General features: G+C 39.2%; 2 protein-coding genes across 2 annotated transcripts; one reads left to right on the plus strand and one right to left on the minus strand.

The window, feature by feature from the left end:
* Positions 1-105: 105 nt before the first annotated feature.
* On the plus strand, positions 106-7,258 carry ppp1r11 (protein phosphatase 1, regulatory (inhibitor) subunit 11). The gene is made up of 3 exons (XM_018695512.2): positions 106-433; positions 1,621-1,729; positions 2,726-7,258. Exons 1-3 carry the CDS (start codon positions 356-358, stop codon positions 2,908-2,910), a joined length of 372 nt encoding a protein of 123 aa, XP_018551028.1. The 5' UTR covers positions 106-355; the 3' UTR covers positions 2,911-7,258.
* Positions 7,259-8,723: 1,465 nt separating this feature from the next.
* Positions 8,724-15,143, minus strand: cunh6orf47 (chromosome unknown C6orf47 homolog). The gene is made up of 3 exons (XM_018695506.2): positions 14,858-15,143; positions 13,225-14,638; positions 8,724-11,391 (listed from the first exon to the last, which is right to left on the minus strand). Exon 2 carries the CDS (start codon positions 14,138-14,140, stop codon positions 13,232-13,234), a length of 909 nt encoding a protein of 302 aa, XP_018551022.1. The 5' UTR covers positions 14,141-14,638; positions 14,858-15,143; the 3' UTR covers positions 8,724-11,391; positions 13,225-13,231.
* Positions 15,144-15,469: the final 326 nt, after the last annotated feature.

The following is a 15,469-nucleotide window of genomic DNA, read 5'->3' on the forward strand; positions in this document are numbered from 1 at the left end:
CTTCCTTACATATATAATATTATGATATACCACAGTGTTTTGGCGTGATTTTATTTGTTTGTGCGACACCGCGAGTCACTCAGCTGATAATAATTTTGACATGGAAACATTAAACTTCCGTTTTCAGTCTTGCTAAGTAACTAACTCATTTTATGGCTTGACTGTGTGTTGGCCACAGCTATTAGTGTTCAACACATCATAATCGTCAGGTCAACAACCTTCAGTGTTAATACAGTCTGTGATTTAAAGAAACTAGGTGAGCAACTGTAGCTGTCATAGCGCTGTTTTACAGATACTCCAGTTCTTTTATATCTTTAAGCTAGCTAACGGTAGCGTTAGCAAAGGAGCTCCAGGGATGGCGGAGGTTCCCGGGACATCAAGTGAGACGATAACGGAGACCGTTCAGACTAATACACCGCCGCCGCCCCAGCAGGTAAGTAATGAGGAGCTCGTTGTGAGGACGGGTTGGTTGTTTTGTTAACCGGTGGTTCTGTATGGCACCAGAGCGGGTCCAGTACCAACGAGGCCGCGCTGCTTCTAGACAGCGTTTGAGTATCATTCTGAAGTAATAGCATGGCTTTCAGCTCTGCCGTATGACGCTGGACGAGGCCCGTGTTAGTTACGTTAAGCTCCTTTAATGACAGTGCCCGTCAGGATATTAGTCATGTATTGTCCTTACAGCCATGTATGTTCCAAATGTCGCCATGTTACATTATGCGTTAATCGATAACTTCAGGTTGCGGTTTTCTGAACGAGGTTCTTGAACGGGTTCAGGTGTGGTTCTGGACCTAGATAGATAGACACTAGATATTATACCCAGGTCTTCCTGGTGACACTGATTCAGACCTGAGATTTGGACAATGCTGTGTTTCCAAGTGTGTACCAACAGTTGTGTTGGGCCTCTTTTTACAGCTTTGAGATGAACTCAAAGGCAGACTGCCGGCCAGACCTTATTGCCCACCATCACTGCTGGACCTCACTAATGTGGAACATCAGATTTTGGGGTGGAGGCTGATATAGTAGCACATTAATGCCTATGGTTTTGAAATCACATGTTCAACTATCAGATGTGGCTGGAATGTCCAGGTTCTCATAAACTTAGTTCAAGTGTCCACGTACTTAAGGCCTTATTGTATATTATTTGCCACAAATCTTTCCAGTCCCACTGATATCCATTAAGTGGTGAGAACTTAATTAGAACTTAATCAATTATTGAAAAGATGATGATGTTAATGCTCAGCATGAGCTGTTTGCTTAAAGGGAACCATGCTCCTGAATCTTACATGTTGTTGATCAGTTACTGGATGTTTCTTCCAAATAATGTAGATTTTACAACCTAATTTTTAATTTTTAAGTTTTACCTTTGCTTTTTTGCCAGGACCCATTTTCATGAACTTCAAGCCAGAACCTTCACAGAGGAATTTGTAGGACTTTACATGCATTAGGAGCGTGGGTAATGGGAGCACCTATGTAACGCACACAGTGAATAGAAAGTCCCAGAGATTACTTTTGTTTGGTTTGGACTCAGGGCCTTCTTGCTGTGTGTTGCCACAGCTAACCAGTAGGCCTAGTTTACATTTGATAGCCAGTGTCTCACAGCAGACCTTTGACATGTTACAGGAGGGACGAAGCCTGACAATCAAGCTGAGGAAGAGGAAGACTGAGAAGAAGGTGGAGTGGTCCAGCGACACTGTTGACAATGAGCACCTGGGAAGAAGATCTTCAAAATGTGAGTTCATCTTCCTTATCAGCACATGCTGTAATGTAATGTATGTCACACATGCATGGTGAGAATGCACTTTTTATGGTGAAGATAGTGCAAAATATAAGGAAATATAGGCCACAAAACAGGACTCAGGTGTAGCTTGCAACATTGGCAACATTTATATTTTAAGTTTATATTAAGCAAGCATGGTTCCATTGTGAAGTTCCAAAACTCAGAATAAAGAAAGAATCTCAAATAGAACAGAACAAGTAAAACAGAACTAACATTTACTATGTACAGACAACCTAACCTGTACAGACAATTCAGATATTTGAAATTGTTCTAAAGCAAACGGTGCATACAGTGCATTTTTCCACATATTGTTGTGTGGCAGTTTTCCCTCATCAATCTACAATCAATACCCCATAATGACAAAGCAAATACTTAAGAAACTTCTTCCATATAAGAATTATGGAGGCCACTGTGCTCCTGGGAATCTTCAGTGCACCAGAAAGTTTTTTGTAGCCTTCTGCAGATCTGTGCCTCCATGCAATCCTGTCTGTGAGCATTTTCACCTGTGAGACCAGTCCAGTCCACTAAATTTTACCAGCAGTTGGACTCCAGTCAAGGTGATCCACAGAAAATGATGCTGTAAATTAAAGGAGTGAAAACCGAGCAAAAACATTCCCAGGGTTTGCAGCTGTTGTATGTTGGATTAGGACCACATGAGAAAGTCATTATTATCACAACATTCTTTTTCCTCACAATTTAATTAGTGAATTAGAATTCTAGTAATTTGTTCTGCCTCTTTGTCCTCCTGCTGCACTACTCAAATCAAACAGTGGCTGACGAGCTATTTTTAGCTCGTTTATTTTTAACAAGGTGCGAGGCTGTATTTTTTTCATGTGTTATTTATTATTTTTTTCAAACAGGGCTAGAAGCTTACTGCGAGTCAGTGAAGGCATCATCTGTAGATGTAGATCACCTAGATCAATCCTAATCATGTATGTTGTGTTCCAGGCTGCTGTATTTATGAGAAGCCTCGACAGTTTGGAGAGTCATCCTCTGAAAGCGAGGGAGACGATGATGAAGAAGGGTGTGGCAGTGCTCACTGTATCCTGGGCCACGGCAGGAGAGGCCATGGACAGAGAGGGGCCGGGGGAACCACAGTGCCCCCAAACTCTGGAGGGTCACACACCCACTAATGAGCATTGCAGTCCGATTGTGGGGTCTCAGTGGTTTCCTCTCACCACAACAACGACACATTGCAAAACTGCACTCTTTTTTAGATTAGTTCCATCACTGAGGTACAGGCAGGCCTGGTGCTGCGTTCTAGTCATGAGTCAGAAAGTCCCAGCTGCTGGAGCAGGATTACAGCCCCTGTGCTGCTGCTCTGAAAAACACAGAGCAACATGGATTATTGAAGTTAGCCTAATTGAAAATCCTGCTCTCCTTTCTACAGCTAAAAGCATGCTCAGTATTGTGCCAACTAATATACATAACATGAAATGATAACAATTAGGAGTGATTTTAAATTTCTTTTTTACTCAATTGTAAAGGACACATGTTGCAATGAGAATAGAATTTAAAAGACCATACCAGTGTTTTTTTTCATGTCTTAGCCCTTTTACTACAAATCACACACGCTACATATCAGATTTCAGCTGAGCATTTCCCAAAGCATGATGCAGGGTGGTAGATTTTAAAATACTTACCTACTTTCCAGGCAGCCTTTGGTTTCTATTCATTTCACAGTGCTTTGAAACTAAACTTTGATAGTTCGTCACAGTGAGTATCATCTTTGCTTTTATTTATTGCTGTTGCAGCCAGTGGTTATTCTCCTCATCCATTAATCTGCTGGCTGTTAACAGAGTAATCATTTCTATGTCTATAAAATGTCGGGACGTAGAGATAAAATTCCATCACACCATATATGACCAGCAGTCTAAAATCCAGTTTACTCTTATACATGACAAAGACAAATCAGATCGTCACACTGCAGAGGTTAGACCCAGTGAATGTTGGTGTTGGTTTATAAAATACTGGTAACCTATTATCAGCATAGTTACAGATTCTGTCAGTCCCCTAACTAACACACTAACTAATCAGTTCAGCTCTATTATTGATTTTTGTTTTTTTTATTTGTCAATTAATTTAATAGTTTTCACAGCCTGAACTTGACATCTTGGCCTGTTTTGTTCCAAAAAAAAAAAAAAGAGAGAAAAGAAAAAAAGAAAAGTAAAGATACTCTCTTCACAGATGTTCATTGTCTGATTAAATTGGAACATTTTGCTGATTAAACAACTAAATAATAACCAATTAATTTTCTGTCAGTGCATTTTATTTGCTTAGTTATTTTATTTCTATCAGCCTGCACTTACATGTGCATTACCACCCATTTGTAACAAAACCTTTCCAACAATTAAAGAAGATACATGAAAATAGAAATGATGGATTATATTAGCTAAGCAGGTTTTAAGCTTCTGCAAGTATGATTTTATACTGCCTGGAAGGTCAGACAAAACAAGATCATTTAAAATCTTATAAGAGTGCAGTATGCTTTGGAAAACTGTCAGCAGAAGTTATGTAAACTATGTCTGTGATTTGTCATAAATGAGATAAAACAACTAAAAACACTTTTATGATATACGGTGTATGCTAATGTCACCATAAAAAAGCAACAGAGAATATGGATTAATGATTTATTGAATTAAATTACAAATTCTCTTCCCCTTTCAACAGCTAAAACACGTTCAACTTTGTGCCAACTGATAATTGTAATGTATTAATGTAGGAGCTACAATAGAACTGGACTATTATCAATGGACAGATACCAGTATACTAACCCCTCTACTGCAAATGACATTTCTGAACATAACTGTATTTGCTTCCATTTACAGACATGTGATAGTGCTGAAGAGCTTCAAGAGTCTAACAGTATGGTTTTATTCTGTAGTAAAATGAGTGGAAACCAATGGCTTACAACCTAAAGACATCAAACAGTTGGGAGTGCTTTGGAAAATGGTCCTCAGCAGTAATGTGATGTGTCTGTGATTTGTCATAAATTAGCTAAAACTGACTTTAATGTCTTTAACTATAACGTCACCAAAACCAGAAACCTTTGCTCAGACTCCATGCTTATAATTCCGATTGGAAATGCCATCACTGCACTTTCCCTGGCATGTATATCAGACTCTATGACAGAGGCTTCTCTGGAACGCAGCACACAGTATACTGGGAGCTTTGAGGAGATGGAGATAGAGAGGCCATAAAATGCTGTCTGGCTGTGTATTTTCTTTTGACAAAGTGGCAGAGTTAATTGTATATAATACAGCACATCGCTTTTTATTTTTTTAATTTATTTTCCGGTCTTAATTCTAAACTTGCTAATACTTGACATGCAGTCGACCACTGTCTGTGTAGTAACACTTAGAAATTACAAACCAATGTGTGAGAATGAGAACAGAGAGGATTAAAGACTGGACAGGGATCTTTTTTTTTTTTTTTTTTTAACATTTAGTTGAGGAGGCGTTTGATGTTTCTCATTTATAGACCACTTTTAAAGCTGACAGAACATGTTAATTACACTTACACTTAATTACATTATTACTAGATTTGGTTTTAGCACCATTAATATACTCTATTAGGCCAAATTAATCAGTATTACAGAGCTCAACCCTGGGACCTGTTCTTCATATAACTTCATGAATTTGATTTTATCACTGATGATTTAACACAAGGCTTTTTCAGCTCTTCAAACCTGTTTTAATTGTTGTTGTCATAGCAACAAGTCATACAAACCTACAGAAGTGCAGCATTCTCACAGTTAGCTGCATCATGACTAAACCTTTTAGGGTTAACCCAAAATATGAAGTCATTCTCAGTCACATGATTCCTTGCATGTCAGATATTAATAAAACAGATGAGATTGTGTGATTGACTGTAAAATACCTATATAACTGATCAGCTAGGCCATATCATAACAGAAATTCAGACCTGCTTCAAATTTGGTTTCTAAGATATGAATTCAGCTAAAGTTTCTGTTTTTAAAACAATGGAATCAGAACATGGCATTTACACAGCAAGATGTATAAATGTATTCATACATTGTAACATTTAAGTAGCTTTAATTTATTTAATTTATTAGGATCCTCATTAGCTTCATCGCAGCAGAGGCTTTTCTTTTCATCAATTTACATTAAATTTGAGTCAGTCTTACTGAACACACTTCACAGTTTGGTCATAGAAAAACATCTCGTCTTTGCCTTTAGCACCTGTTTCTGATTTGAGGCTTTAACAGTGCCACTGCCATTCTGTATCCATCAGACTATGTCAACCAATCATACCTGTGCTGATTCTGCCCTTGACTCATGTTGTGTTTAATTCAAAATAGAAATTTGCTGTTCTTATCTTAGATTGAAAAATCCATCCTCCACCTATGATGGAAGAACTGAATTAGCCGTATAGGAATTATCTACATGACTTTATCTGGTTAACGTGATATGTGCCTGCATTAGTTAAACTGTATATGAAGAATGGGGGCCTGGTTAGGGAGCTGTTTCTTTGGCTTGAAACAAAACATCAGACAAGACCGAGACGTCTAGTTCTATTAAAATCACTGACCTAAGCTCAAAGGCTGCCAGTTTAGCTCTGACCTAACCACCCAAGACTTTTGACATTAAACTTTTAATTATTTTTTTCAAAGCTGTAATTGTCAGTTTGCTATAATGACTGATTACAGGGCACTCTGTTATTTTCTGACAGCATTCGATTTGTTGAAACAGAATGTGTGTTGGTATTTTTAACTTCTAAATCCTCTGCTGGGTTTCATTTGCTTGACTGATTCCACTGTCTTCACTGGACAATCCTAGACATTCAGTTTTAGAGTTGTTTCTTTGCATAGCTTGTTAAAGTGTGGTAGAGGAGGATGGTTGAGTTGTCAGCCAGCAGTGCAGATGGATAAGAAAAAGTTGATTTCCGCACTCAGTCACTTAACTCCTGAAACGAAGCACCCGTAGGTTAAATTCAGCTGCATGTTGGTCATAAAAGAAAAATCTACAATTTGACTCTATGAACTCGTGCTTATGACTGTGTGAGAGTGATGGACATGCTTTATTGCTATGAGGTGAATCTATAAAGATGCAGCATTCTATGATTGGAGGTCCATTCCTGACCAGGCTGTACATATGTAAGTGGCTCACAGCTAATGTGGTGTACAGGACAGGAGAGGTGAAGATGCATGATCGCAGGCCCAGGCTTTGTTCTCATGTCTCAGCTATGACCAAAACTCACCTGATACAGGTTCCATCAACATCCTCCTCCTCGTCCTCCTCTACAGTTTCAGACCATTTTTGATATGTGACAGTACTGTGGATTACACTCATTCACTTAATTTACACCACCGCCACTTTCTGTACTATCTACCTACATAGACGTTGTTACATATGTACATTGTTCTTGTACTGGCAATGCATCATTCTGTATATACTATTAAGCATAATGAGAGCAGATTTAATGTGAATTAAAGTTTTGAACTGTGATGAAAGCTACAAATACGTGTTATGTGAGTATCTGAGTATGGCACTAAATAGTTACACATAACTTTGCAGTCCTGCCTTAAGAATGTAATAGAGTTAAATGGGACCAGACTCAGATCACAGTCAGTGTTGACGACCACCTGGTCTCTGGCAGAGGCAGGCAGCTTTTTTCACCAAAACCCAGTGAGCACTGCCTCCTCCAAACAGCAGCCAGACACAGTTGGTGAACTTAGTGGAGCATTTATTAGTTAAAGAACCATATGTTTACTTCAGGAGTTGGTAGAGACAAGACCAGTGCTAAAAAGGAATATAAATTATATAATGCCACTCCGAATGAATGCGAATATAGGGTGGTATTATATCAGTGTTGTGCTTTTAGCTTGTTCAGCTGTGTAGCTGTTTAGCTGCTGCCATCATGTGGCCAAATAAATTACTGCTCCTTTTAGGTGAGTCCTGTTCTGCTACCCTGAGGCCTTTTCCTGAAAGAGGCCCCAGTGTCTAAATTGAATTTTGCGATCAAACAGATACCATGCATTGTCTTACATTGTAAAGTCATGCATTAACTTTTATTTAATTAAATTTCCACATAGTGAACCTGGGGTCAGGTTGTATTTCTGCACAGCTGTTTACAGGGCAGAAATAATGCTGTGCCTGTTACTGACCCGTTGCAGTGGGTGTAACATTAAGGATACACACCCAGAGATCAAAGTCAGTTATTTGATAGTGTTGGGTTACTACTTTCTTATAATTGGCTTGAGTTAGATCATTTTTCTCCTCAACGTCACATCTGCATTTGTCAGTGAAATCACTGTTACATGCTAATGCATCTGGTAAGACACAGATTGAGAAAGTCTCCAGTGCAGAAGACTTTGAAGGCAGACATGATCTTCGTTGGCATCTTTTATCTAAGTCAAACAAATCTTTCAGCCTTTCAAAATACACCTTCCTACCTGTGGCTTTTATAGTGTTAGGTGTGTTTTGGTCTGTTCCAGACTCAGTCTTCACACAATCTTAAAAATGATATATTGTTTGAAAGCTCTGAGTCTCCTGATTCACTTGTACAGGGCATTTTAGGACCCCACTACCACTGCAACAGCTGTCAACACGATTTGTGGCTGTGGATCCAAAGTGTTTCCACACAGAAGGTGCTACTACAGGTCTTACAGTCACTATTTATGCCAAAAGACAAAAGAAAAATGGAAAAATAAAAAGAAACCCTCACATTCCCGCCATGGCTGCACCTCTTTCTGCCAAGAGTCTCCTTTCAAAGGGGACCAGGGCTCTTAGTGTAAGTAAAAGTTGAAAAACAGTAACCTTTTTATTCTGCTACATTATTTTCAAGCTTGTGTACAAAAAAAGGAGGTGTCTTGTTTAATGTAATCATTGAATTTAACTGGCTACAATGCTGTAATTGTATTTGTTTCATGAGAAGTTTCTAAATCTGTGTAGGAAATTAAAACCAAGACAAGCAGACAATCTAATAAAAGAAAAACAGTTTTATTTAGCCAGTGGGAGCATTTAACCTCAGTGTACTGTTGGGTTCAAAGTAGCCATAAATTAGATGTAACATAATAGGTCACAGCAGATTCTTCCTTCCTTTACTTCCTCCAAGTTAAAATTACACCATAGATATTAGTGAGGTCCTTCCTCCTTGTGGGACAGTGGGACAGAGTTTATTTAGCTACAGTGATCCAGCACTTGTTAGCAGTGCAGGCTACTAACAGAAAAAAAACCTTCCTTACAAGGGATTATCAGGCTTAATATCACTGCAATAAAAGCTCCATTTAAGCAAACAATGAATAAAAGGCATCAAAGAGATGTAGGCATTGTGTCACCTTAACGGGACTCAAGTGGTTCATAAAAATTTGGTACAATACAAAAAAAGAGAGTGAAACATTCTTTCTATGGAAGTAGCTGCTAATATTAAACCTTGTAATCCAATCAAAGTTTCATTTTCCATTTGTGTGCACATAAAATCTAATTTCAACTTCAATAACTGATTCACTTTTTCAACTCTGAATACCTTATAGTTGTGAATTTGAAAATGACAAGACTGTTTCCCATTAATCTTCCTGTCATTATGGCAGTGTTACACTTGGGAGTAAACTGAAAATGACTCAAGCACGTTTTGATTAGAATTGGCTATAGTAACTAGTACATACATAACTAGTTACAGTTATGTATTCATTATTCTAATTTTGTGTATCATGTGCACACAAATGGACAATCACATCTCAAATAGATGAAATTATTTCATTTCAATATTGTCAGCCACAGACCTCCACATTTACAGGCTGATATACAGGAAATAAAACCTATATTCAAATCCATATCTTTTTTGAAAAATTGATTACGGCACATGCTATAGGAAAAATATCTGATGCAAGTCAAATGAAATTATATAGAGCAGGAGTTTGTTGAGTGCAAAACATGCCACTGTGCACTAAAACCAAATTAGATATTTGGTCTCTTCATTTTTGTGCCATTAAATGGAAAGCATGACAGAGAGATAAAAATCCATTAAAATACACACTAGTGAAGAGAGTGTGTAACTTGTTTAAAACGCGCAAAAAATCATTGCACAGAAAATGACAGGCAAAATACAAGTGTGTAAAGAGAACACATTAAATGTGCTGCTGGTATTATGTGTCAATTCTTTAAATATCTAAGAAGATACCTCCTACAACAAGCATGTTAAGGAGGACATATTAGAGGAATCTCAATGTAATGTCATCCATGTACTGTATGTGGTAAGGTTTTGGTAAGGTAAATGTTTTTTTCCACCGGTCAGACAGGGCTGTCATTTTAGTCTGTCAGTGTGTAAATATATATAATACAGTACAGTTTCACCAGCAGAAATGATGAACATTTAAGAGAATGTGGTTAAACACAAACAGCAACCATCACAGCTGAGCAGCACTGAAGCCACTTGCTGATGTTTATTAGATACTTGTTTCATAAAAAACCCTGTGAGCCAACCACTGAATATCAAAATACACATCTTATTTAGAAGAATCTAAATTTGAGGTCAACGCTGGATTGAGAGCTTATGGCTTTTATACAGTGTTATTGGGTGTGTGTGCTCAATTGGCAGACGTCTGAACCTGCAGGTCAGTGGTGGTGGTTGCTACTTGTTTATCCATCCTCTGAGGATTCCTCCCCCTTCACCAGACTCAGATTTTTGCTCCAGTAAAGCTACATTCACATTAGCCCACACCTAGCCTGGTAAGGAATGTGATGTTACAGGTCTGATGTGTGGAGTAAATAAATATTAAGCAGCGTCATCACAGACTGTAGATAGTGTACAAGAGGGATTTTACAGTTAGTCTTACAGAAGAGTAATATTGTAGAACAGCTGTGTCTCCATGTCTAAACACAGTGTCAGAGTTTCTAGTAGCTGACTGACTGAATTCACAGGTCAAGGTTGAACAAAAGAAGAAGTGTATGGGAGCATGCTTGAATCTTCCTGTCTTACAAACTTCAGCTTCATTAAAGATGGATTTAATACTTCCAGAGGAGCTGTGTAATGGTGACAGTACCTTAAGTGACAAAGACGGTGGTGAAAGACAAATCCAAAGTCAAACTTCAGAACAAATGGACCCTAGTGTTAAACTTAACTAGGGTTAAAATGCAAACACTGCATCTTTCAATCCCCTACAATCTTCTCATTTAAATTAATGGAGTGGTTTATGTGAGTGTGTATTTCTTTCCTCCTGGTGGTGATGCCCCACAACACAATACGATGTGACTGGGAGAAAATGCAGTACTCCCTATATACCTGGAATCATTCTTTTTCTTTGATTTAACAAGCATTTAATGAACATTCATGAACCCTATTATTTCTGACCCCAATTAAAGTAGCAGTCTACTTTTTGATACTTAACTATGTATGGCTATAAATGCCAACATTCTGGTGATGACATTAAAATCAAATGAGGACAGACATCTATAAAATGCACATCAATAGTGTTGAATATAAAGTGACATAAGTACAACTTCTATGAGTTTGTAGTGAATGTGCAATACAATTATTAAGTCACACTGCAGAGCACAGTGGTGAAGCGAAAGAGCCTCTGTGTAGTCGCACTGTTGTGATGTCAAACTCCTGGACGAGGTCTGATACAGCTGAAGACAGAAACTTCTCAGTATCTGTGGAAAAGATACAACTCGATTAATAAACAGTTAAGCAAACAGAAAAAAGAAAGAAACACGAGCAGTCACAACAATCATACAGGTTAGAAACAAACCTCCAGGCTACTCCAGCTTATTTGGAGAGGAAACAACAGTATGTGGAAGAAAGAAACCCAGTCTGCTGTGTGAACGGTTCTGTTCACTAAGTCAGTCTGAATAAACTGATGTTTGTTTCCAACCTGTCTAATCCTCTGACTGCATATAAATACATGGATGGAACTGTACGTTACTGTAGTATTTATTTCATGTGTTCCATTATCTCTGCTCTGGCTAATGGTTGGATGCTGAGTATTCATTTATCTGTGAACAGCTAATTAAGAAAACTAATGCAGTGGGAGCTCAGAGGCCTCAGGCAAATCAATGAATTATCTGTGTCTCCCAGAGGAAACCTTCTATTCTCAGTCTGTGGTCCCAGCTGGTTTCACACCTCTCAGAGAATGTCACACTTCTTTTACTGTGGCCATACACTGAGCCACTGTGTCACATCAGTTAATGCAGTCTGATACAACAGTCCTGTAATAAATCCTCCTTCATTTAGGTTATATGCTTTTAACTGAATTAGTTTTAGGGCAGCGCTGCTCCAACTGTATGATCATTTTGAAGGATGTAGCTTGTGGAGCTGTTGAACAGTATTGCCTTACACAGAGAAGTGTTTCTGTTATTTAGCCTAACCTCACTGATACACTGAGGTGGACAAAATAAACATGCACTGACAAGTTGTAAAAACAACTAGAAAGAATTATGACTAAGAGCATTATTACAATTTAATATGTTATGGCCAAAATGAAGGTTGGCTTATTAATACAAAACACAACAAACTACTTAGTTAACATCAGTTCTACACCTGCCACTGCAGTGTTTTATATAGCTAAAGAATCATTCAATCATTCCCTATAGAATTATCATTACTGCTGCCTTTATGTGTAAGAAGACTTTTCTCCCCTGTAGTTAGTCTCGATACAGATACTACAGATAAATTGTGACAAAGTTACATACAAATTTTACATTAAATTTTACAGTGGAGTAATCACTATGTCCATGTCCTCTGGACAAACTATGTGATGGAGACACTGTTTCTAAATTACCTTCAACCTGGGAAGGCCTTTCTGTAATGTGATTTATTTATACTCTCATACTAATCTATCTGCAAAGAGCTAATTTTGGCCTTTAAATCAGCTTGGCTAATTTATTAACCTAGCTCTAAGTGTGGCTGTCAGATAAATGCAGTGGAGTAAAAAGCATGACATCTGCAATGTAGTGAAGTAGCGGTATAAAGTTGCATAAGATGGAAACAATGATCTGAAATACAATTACCTCAAAACTGAACTTACAGTGAATGAGTGAATGTTTTTACCTTCCACAATTGACTAATATTCCACAAAGATGTATAAGTAAAAAAAGACAAGCTGATCAACAACTGGAATTAATCAAATAATAATCCATCTATCTAAAATTCACACACATTTTTCATCAAATCCTTTGTGGAGGAAATACTCTCACACAATCAAGGAAATGCTGTGATTTTGAAAACAGATATTTTAAATACTGGTCACTGTATGGTCGGTAAGAAAGCGGAGTCTTTCTCTCATTTCAGCTGCTCATGATGAGTGGGTGCTCACCAGCTCCATTACACTGTTCGATTTTTGGAGGTGTTGTGGTTTCACTTCAGCTTATGCAGCCATAAAAACTTAACAGTAACCCAACCTCTCAGAGAAAAGAAATCTGAATTTGGTAGCTTTTAGGTGGTAAAATGTAACTTAGACATCATATCAGAGGAAGGAAAGGGCTTACCATGTGTTTAACTTGTCTTCACCTTGTCCTTCACAGACACACACACATGTTTTTCTTTATGTTCCCTGCTGTCTGTCATTTCATCAGTCTCCTTTCCCTCCTCGACCTTTCCTTCTTCTTCCTCCATGCCGATTATCACACTCTGTCGGACACTGACAGAGATCACCACGGCCTGAATGATGCCATAGATCAAAGCAAACTGAGGGAGATACTCCTGGATCAACCAGAGTAATCCGGCCATTCCAACTGTGGACACAAAAAACATGGCCATACCATGAAACCACAGCCTCAGTGGTCCCTGGACCCCCAACACTTCCAGGATCAGCTTGGCAGGAGGAGACACAGTCCACAGGAAGCCAACAACAAACAGGTCAAATAAGTGGCGGAGGAAGTTGAAACAGATCTCGTAGTGCTCCGGTAGGATTTCCAACATCCAGCTGTCCGCGAAGAATCGAAAAGGAGATGTCAGCTGAGAAGGAGGTGTAGGAGATGGAGGAGGTGTTCTATACTCAGAAAAGTCGCCATCAATATCATCTCCGCTCAGACCGTCACGTTTCCTTTGTCTTTTGCTTGGCTGCGTTTTTCTTGGCCACACAAGGTAAGAAGTTGGGAGATATTTATTCCACCATCTAGAAGCTTGTTCTGAATGTACCACGACCTCTTGTTTCGCTGCACAGAGATCTTCAATTTCCACGGGCTGAAGCTTCTCCTGCGCCTCCCAATACTCCTCTACTGGACTACTTTCATCACTTTTACGTCTCCACCCTCCCCAGATCCAAGACGTCCACCCCCTGAGACTCCAACTGCCATAGCCTTGCTTCTGGCCCTCGGCTATATCCGTTGTGGTATTCTCTGACACGTAACTGCTGCCCCATGAGCGCACCCACCCAAACGCTCTTCCTACCGCAGCTGTCATTCTTTGTCGCTGAACTAGTTGGAGTTGTATTAAGACTGGCAAACAGTCAGTTTTCTGCTCTTCTTGCCTCCGTTGGCTGAGCAGCTCTGTGAGCGTATGGGGAAAGCATGCAGTGCAGCACGGTTGTGAAGTTGTAGTACTTGTTCACAAGGATTCAGGCCAGGGCAAAATGACGTCCTCAGGCCACAGACACACCTGAGGGTGTGTTTGAGCAGTTCAACAGAGAGAAGGGGTGACCCCCTTACATTACTCACAATGCCCTTAATGACATTACAGCATTAGTAAGTCACATGTAGACACTCGTCTACATGTCTTTGGTTTAACCGTCGCTTTCAATAATTCAACATTAATATGCACAATAAGCAAATTAGCACCAGCTAGTTGTGAGTCAGTCTGTTGAGTTGACCAAGCCTTCAGCTCAACAACATTAACGTGACTGCTGAGCAAACTTGCCAAACTTTTTCTGTGTGCCGAAACAAACTGCTTCAGTCCTCATACCTGCAAATAAAAGACACGGTCGGTTAAACTTCAGCTCCACGTCAACAACAATGCGAGTTAGCTATGTTACACAGATCTTGATAGTTGTCTTAGCTATTGCAAAGTAAGACTAGTTAGCATCTAATGTGAGCTTGTTTAACGTTTCTTAGGAAATTCGGGAAAACATTTTCCTAGTTTTCGGCGTCGCGTTAGCTGATCTGATGCTGGATAAACGCTCACCTTCGCCGATGTTAGCAAGAGTTCGTCTGCCGGACCGCAGCTAGCCCTCCTTGTTAGCATCAAATAACTCGACACGCAGACCAAGTTCCTCAACTTCTAGATGCTGTGTGCTAAACACAACAACGTGTTTATCTTCTACATGTGGAGTATAACGTTAGCTTTCTGATTTTAACTGGCGGCATGTACCATTAACAATACAGCCACCCAGCAAAAAAGAACAAGTGAAAGATCTGCCTGCGAGGTCGACTCAAACGTTTGCCTAATTACGTGAGCGAGACGACGGACTACCGGTTTGGTTTCAACCTTCAAAATAAAACTATTGAGCACCTGTAGTTAAAAGGGTCTTATAGTGAAATTTGTCCTCTTCACACCAAACTTGTCACGATTACTTGTACTGAACTTATTCCGAGCTAAGAAACGTGGCTGCTTTAATTCACCTCTGTGGCACTGCCACTGACATGTAGTTTGCTGTCTCAAACTGTACACATATGGCGATGTAGGTTTTTGGAAACATGCAACCAAGTGGTTGCATGGCCACGTTTAAAAAGGGCGTATTTAAGTTTTGACCATCGAACGAAATCCAAGCCATTTAACGACCACTATCTTGATTTA

This window comes from Lates calcarifer, unplaced genomic scaffold, assembly GCF_001640805.2.
Source record: "Lates calcarifer isolate ASB-BC8 unplaced genomic scaffold, TLL_Latcal_v3 _unitig_4112_quiver_405, whole genome shotgun sequence".
Classification (NCBI taxonomy): domain Eukaryota; kingdom Metazoa; phylum Chordata; class Actinopteri; family Centropomidae; genus Lates; species Lates calcarifer.

Coding starts and splice junctions, on each gene's coding strand:
- ppp1r11 (XM_018695512.2), top strand. CDS start 356: ATGGCGGAGGTTCCCGGGACATCAAGTGAGACGATAACGGAGACCGTT. Junction 434..1,620: donor CACCGCCGCCGCCCCAGCAG/GTAAGTAATGAG, acceptor GACATGTTACAG/GAGGGACGAAGCCTGACAAT. Junction 1,730..2,725: donor GGGAAGAAGATCTTCAAAAT/GTGAGTTCATCT, acceptor GTTGTGTTCCAG/GCTGCTGTATTTATGAGAAG.
- cunh6orf47 (XM_018695506.2), bottom strand. CDS start 14,140: ATGACAGCTGCGGTAGGAAGAGCGTTTGGGTGGGTGCGCTCATGGGGC.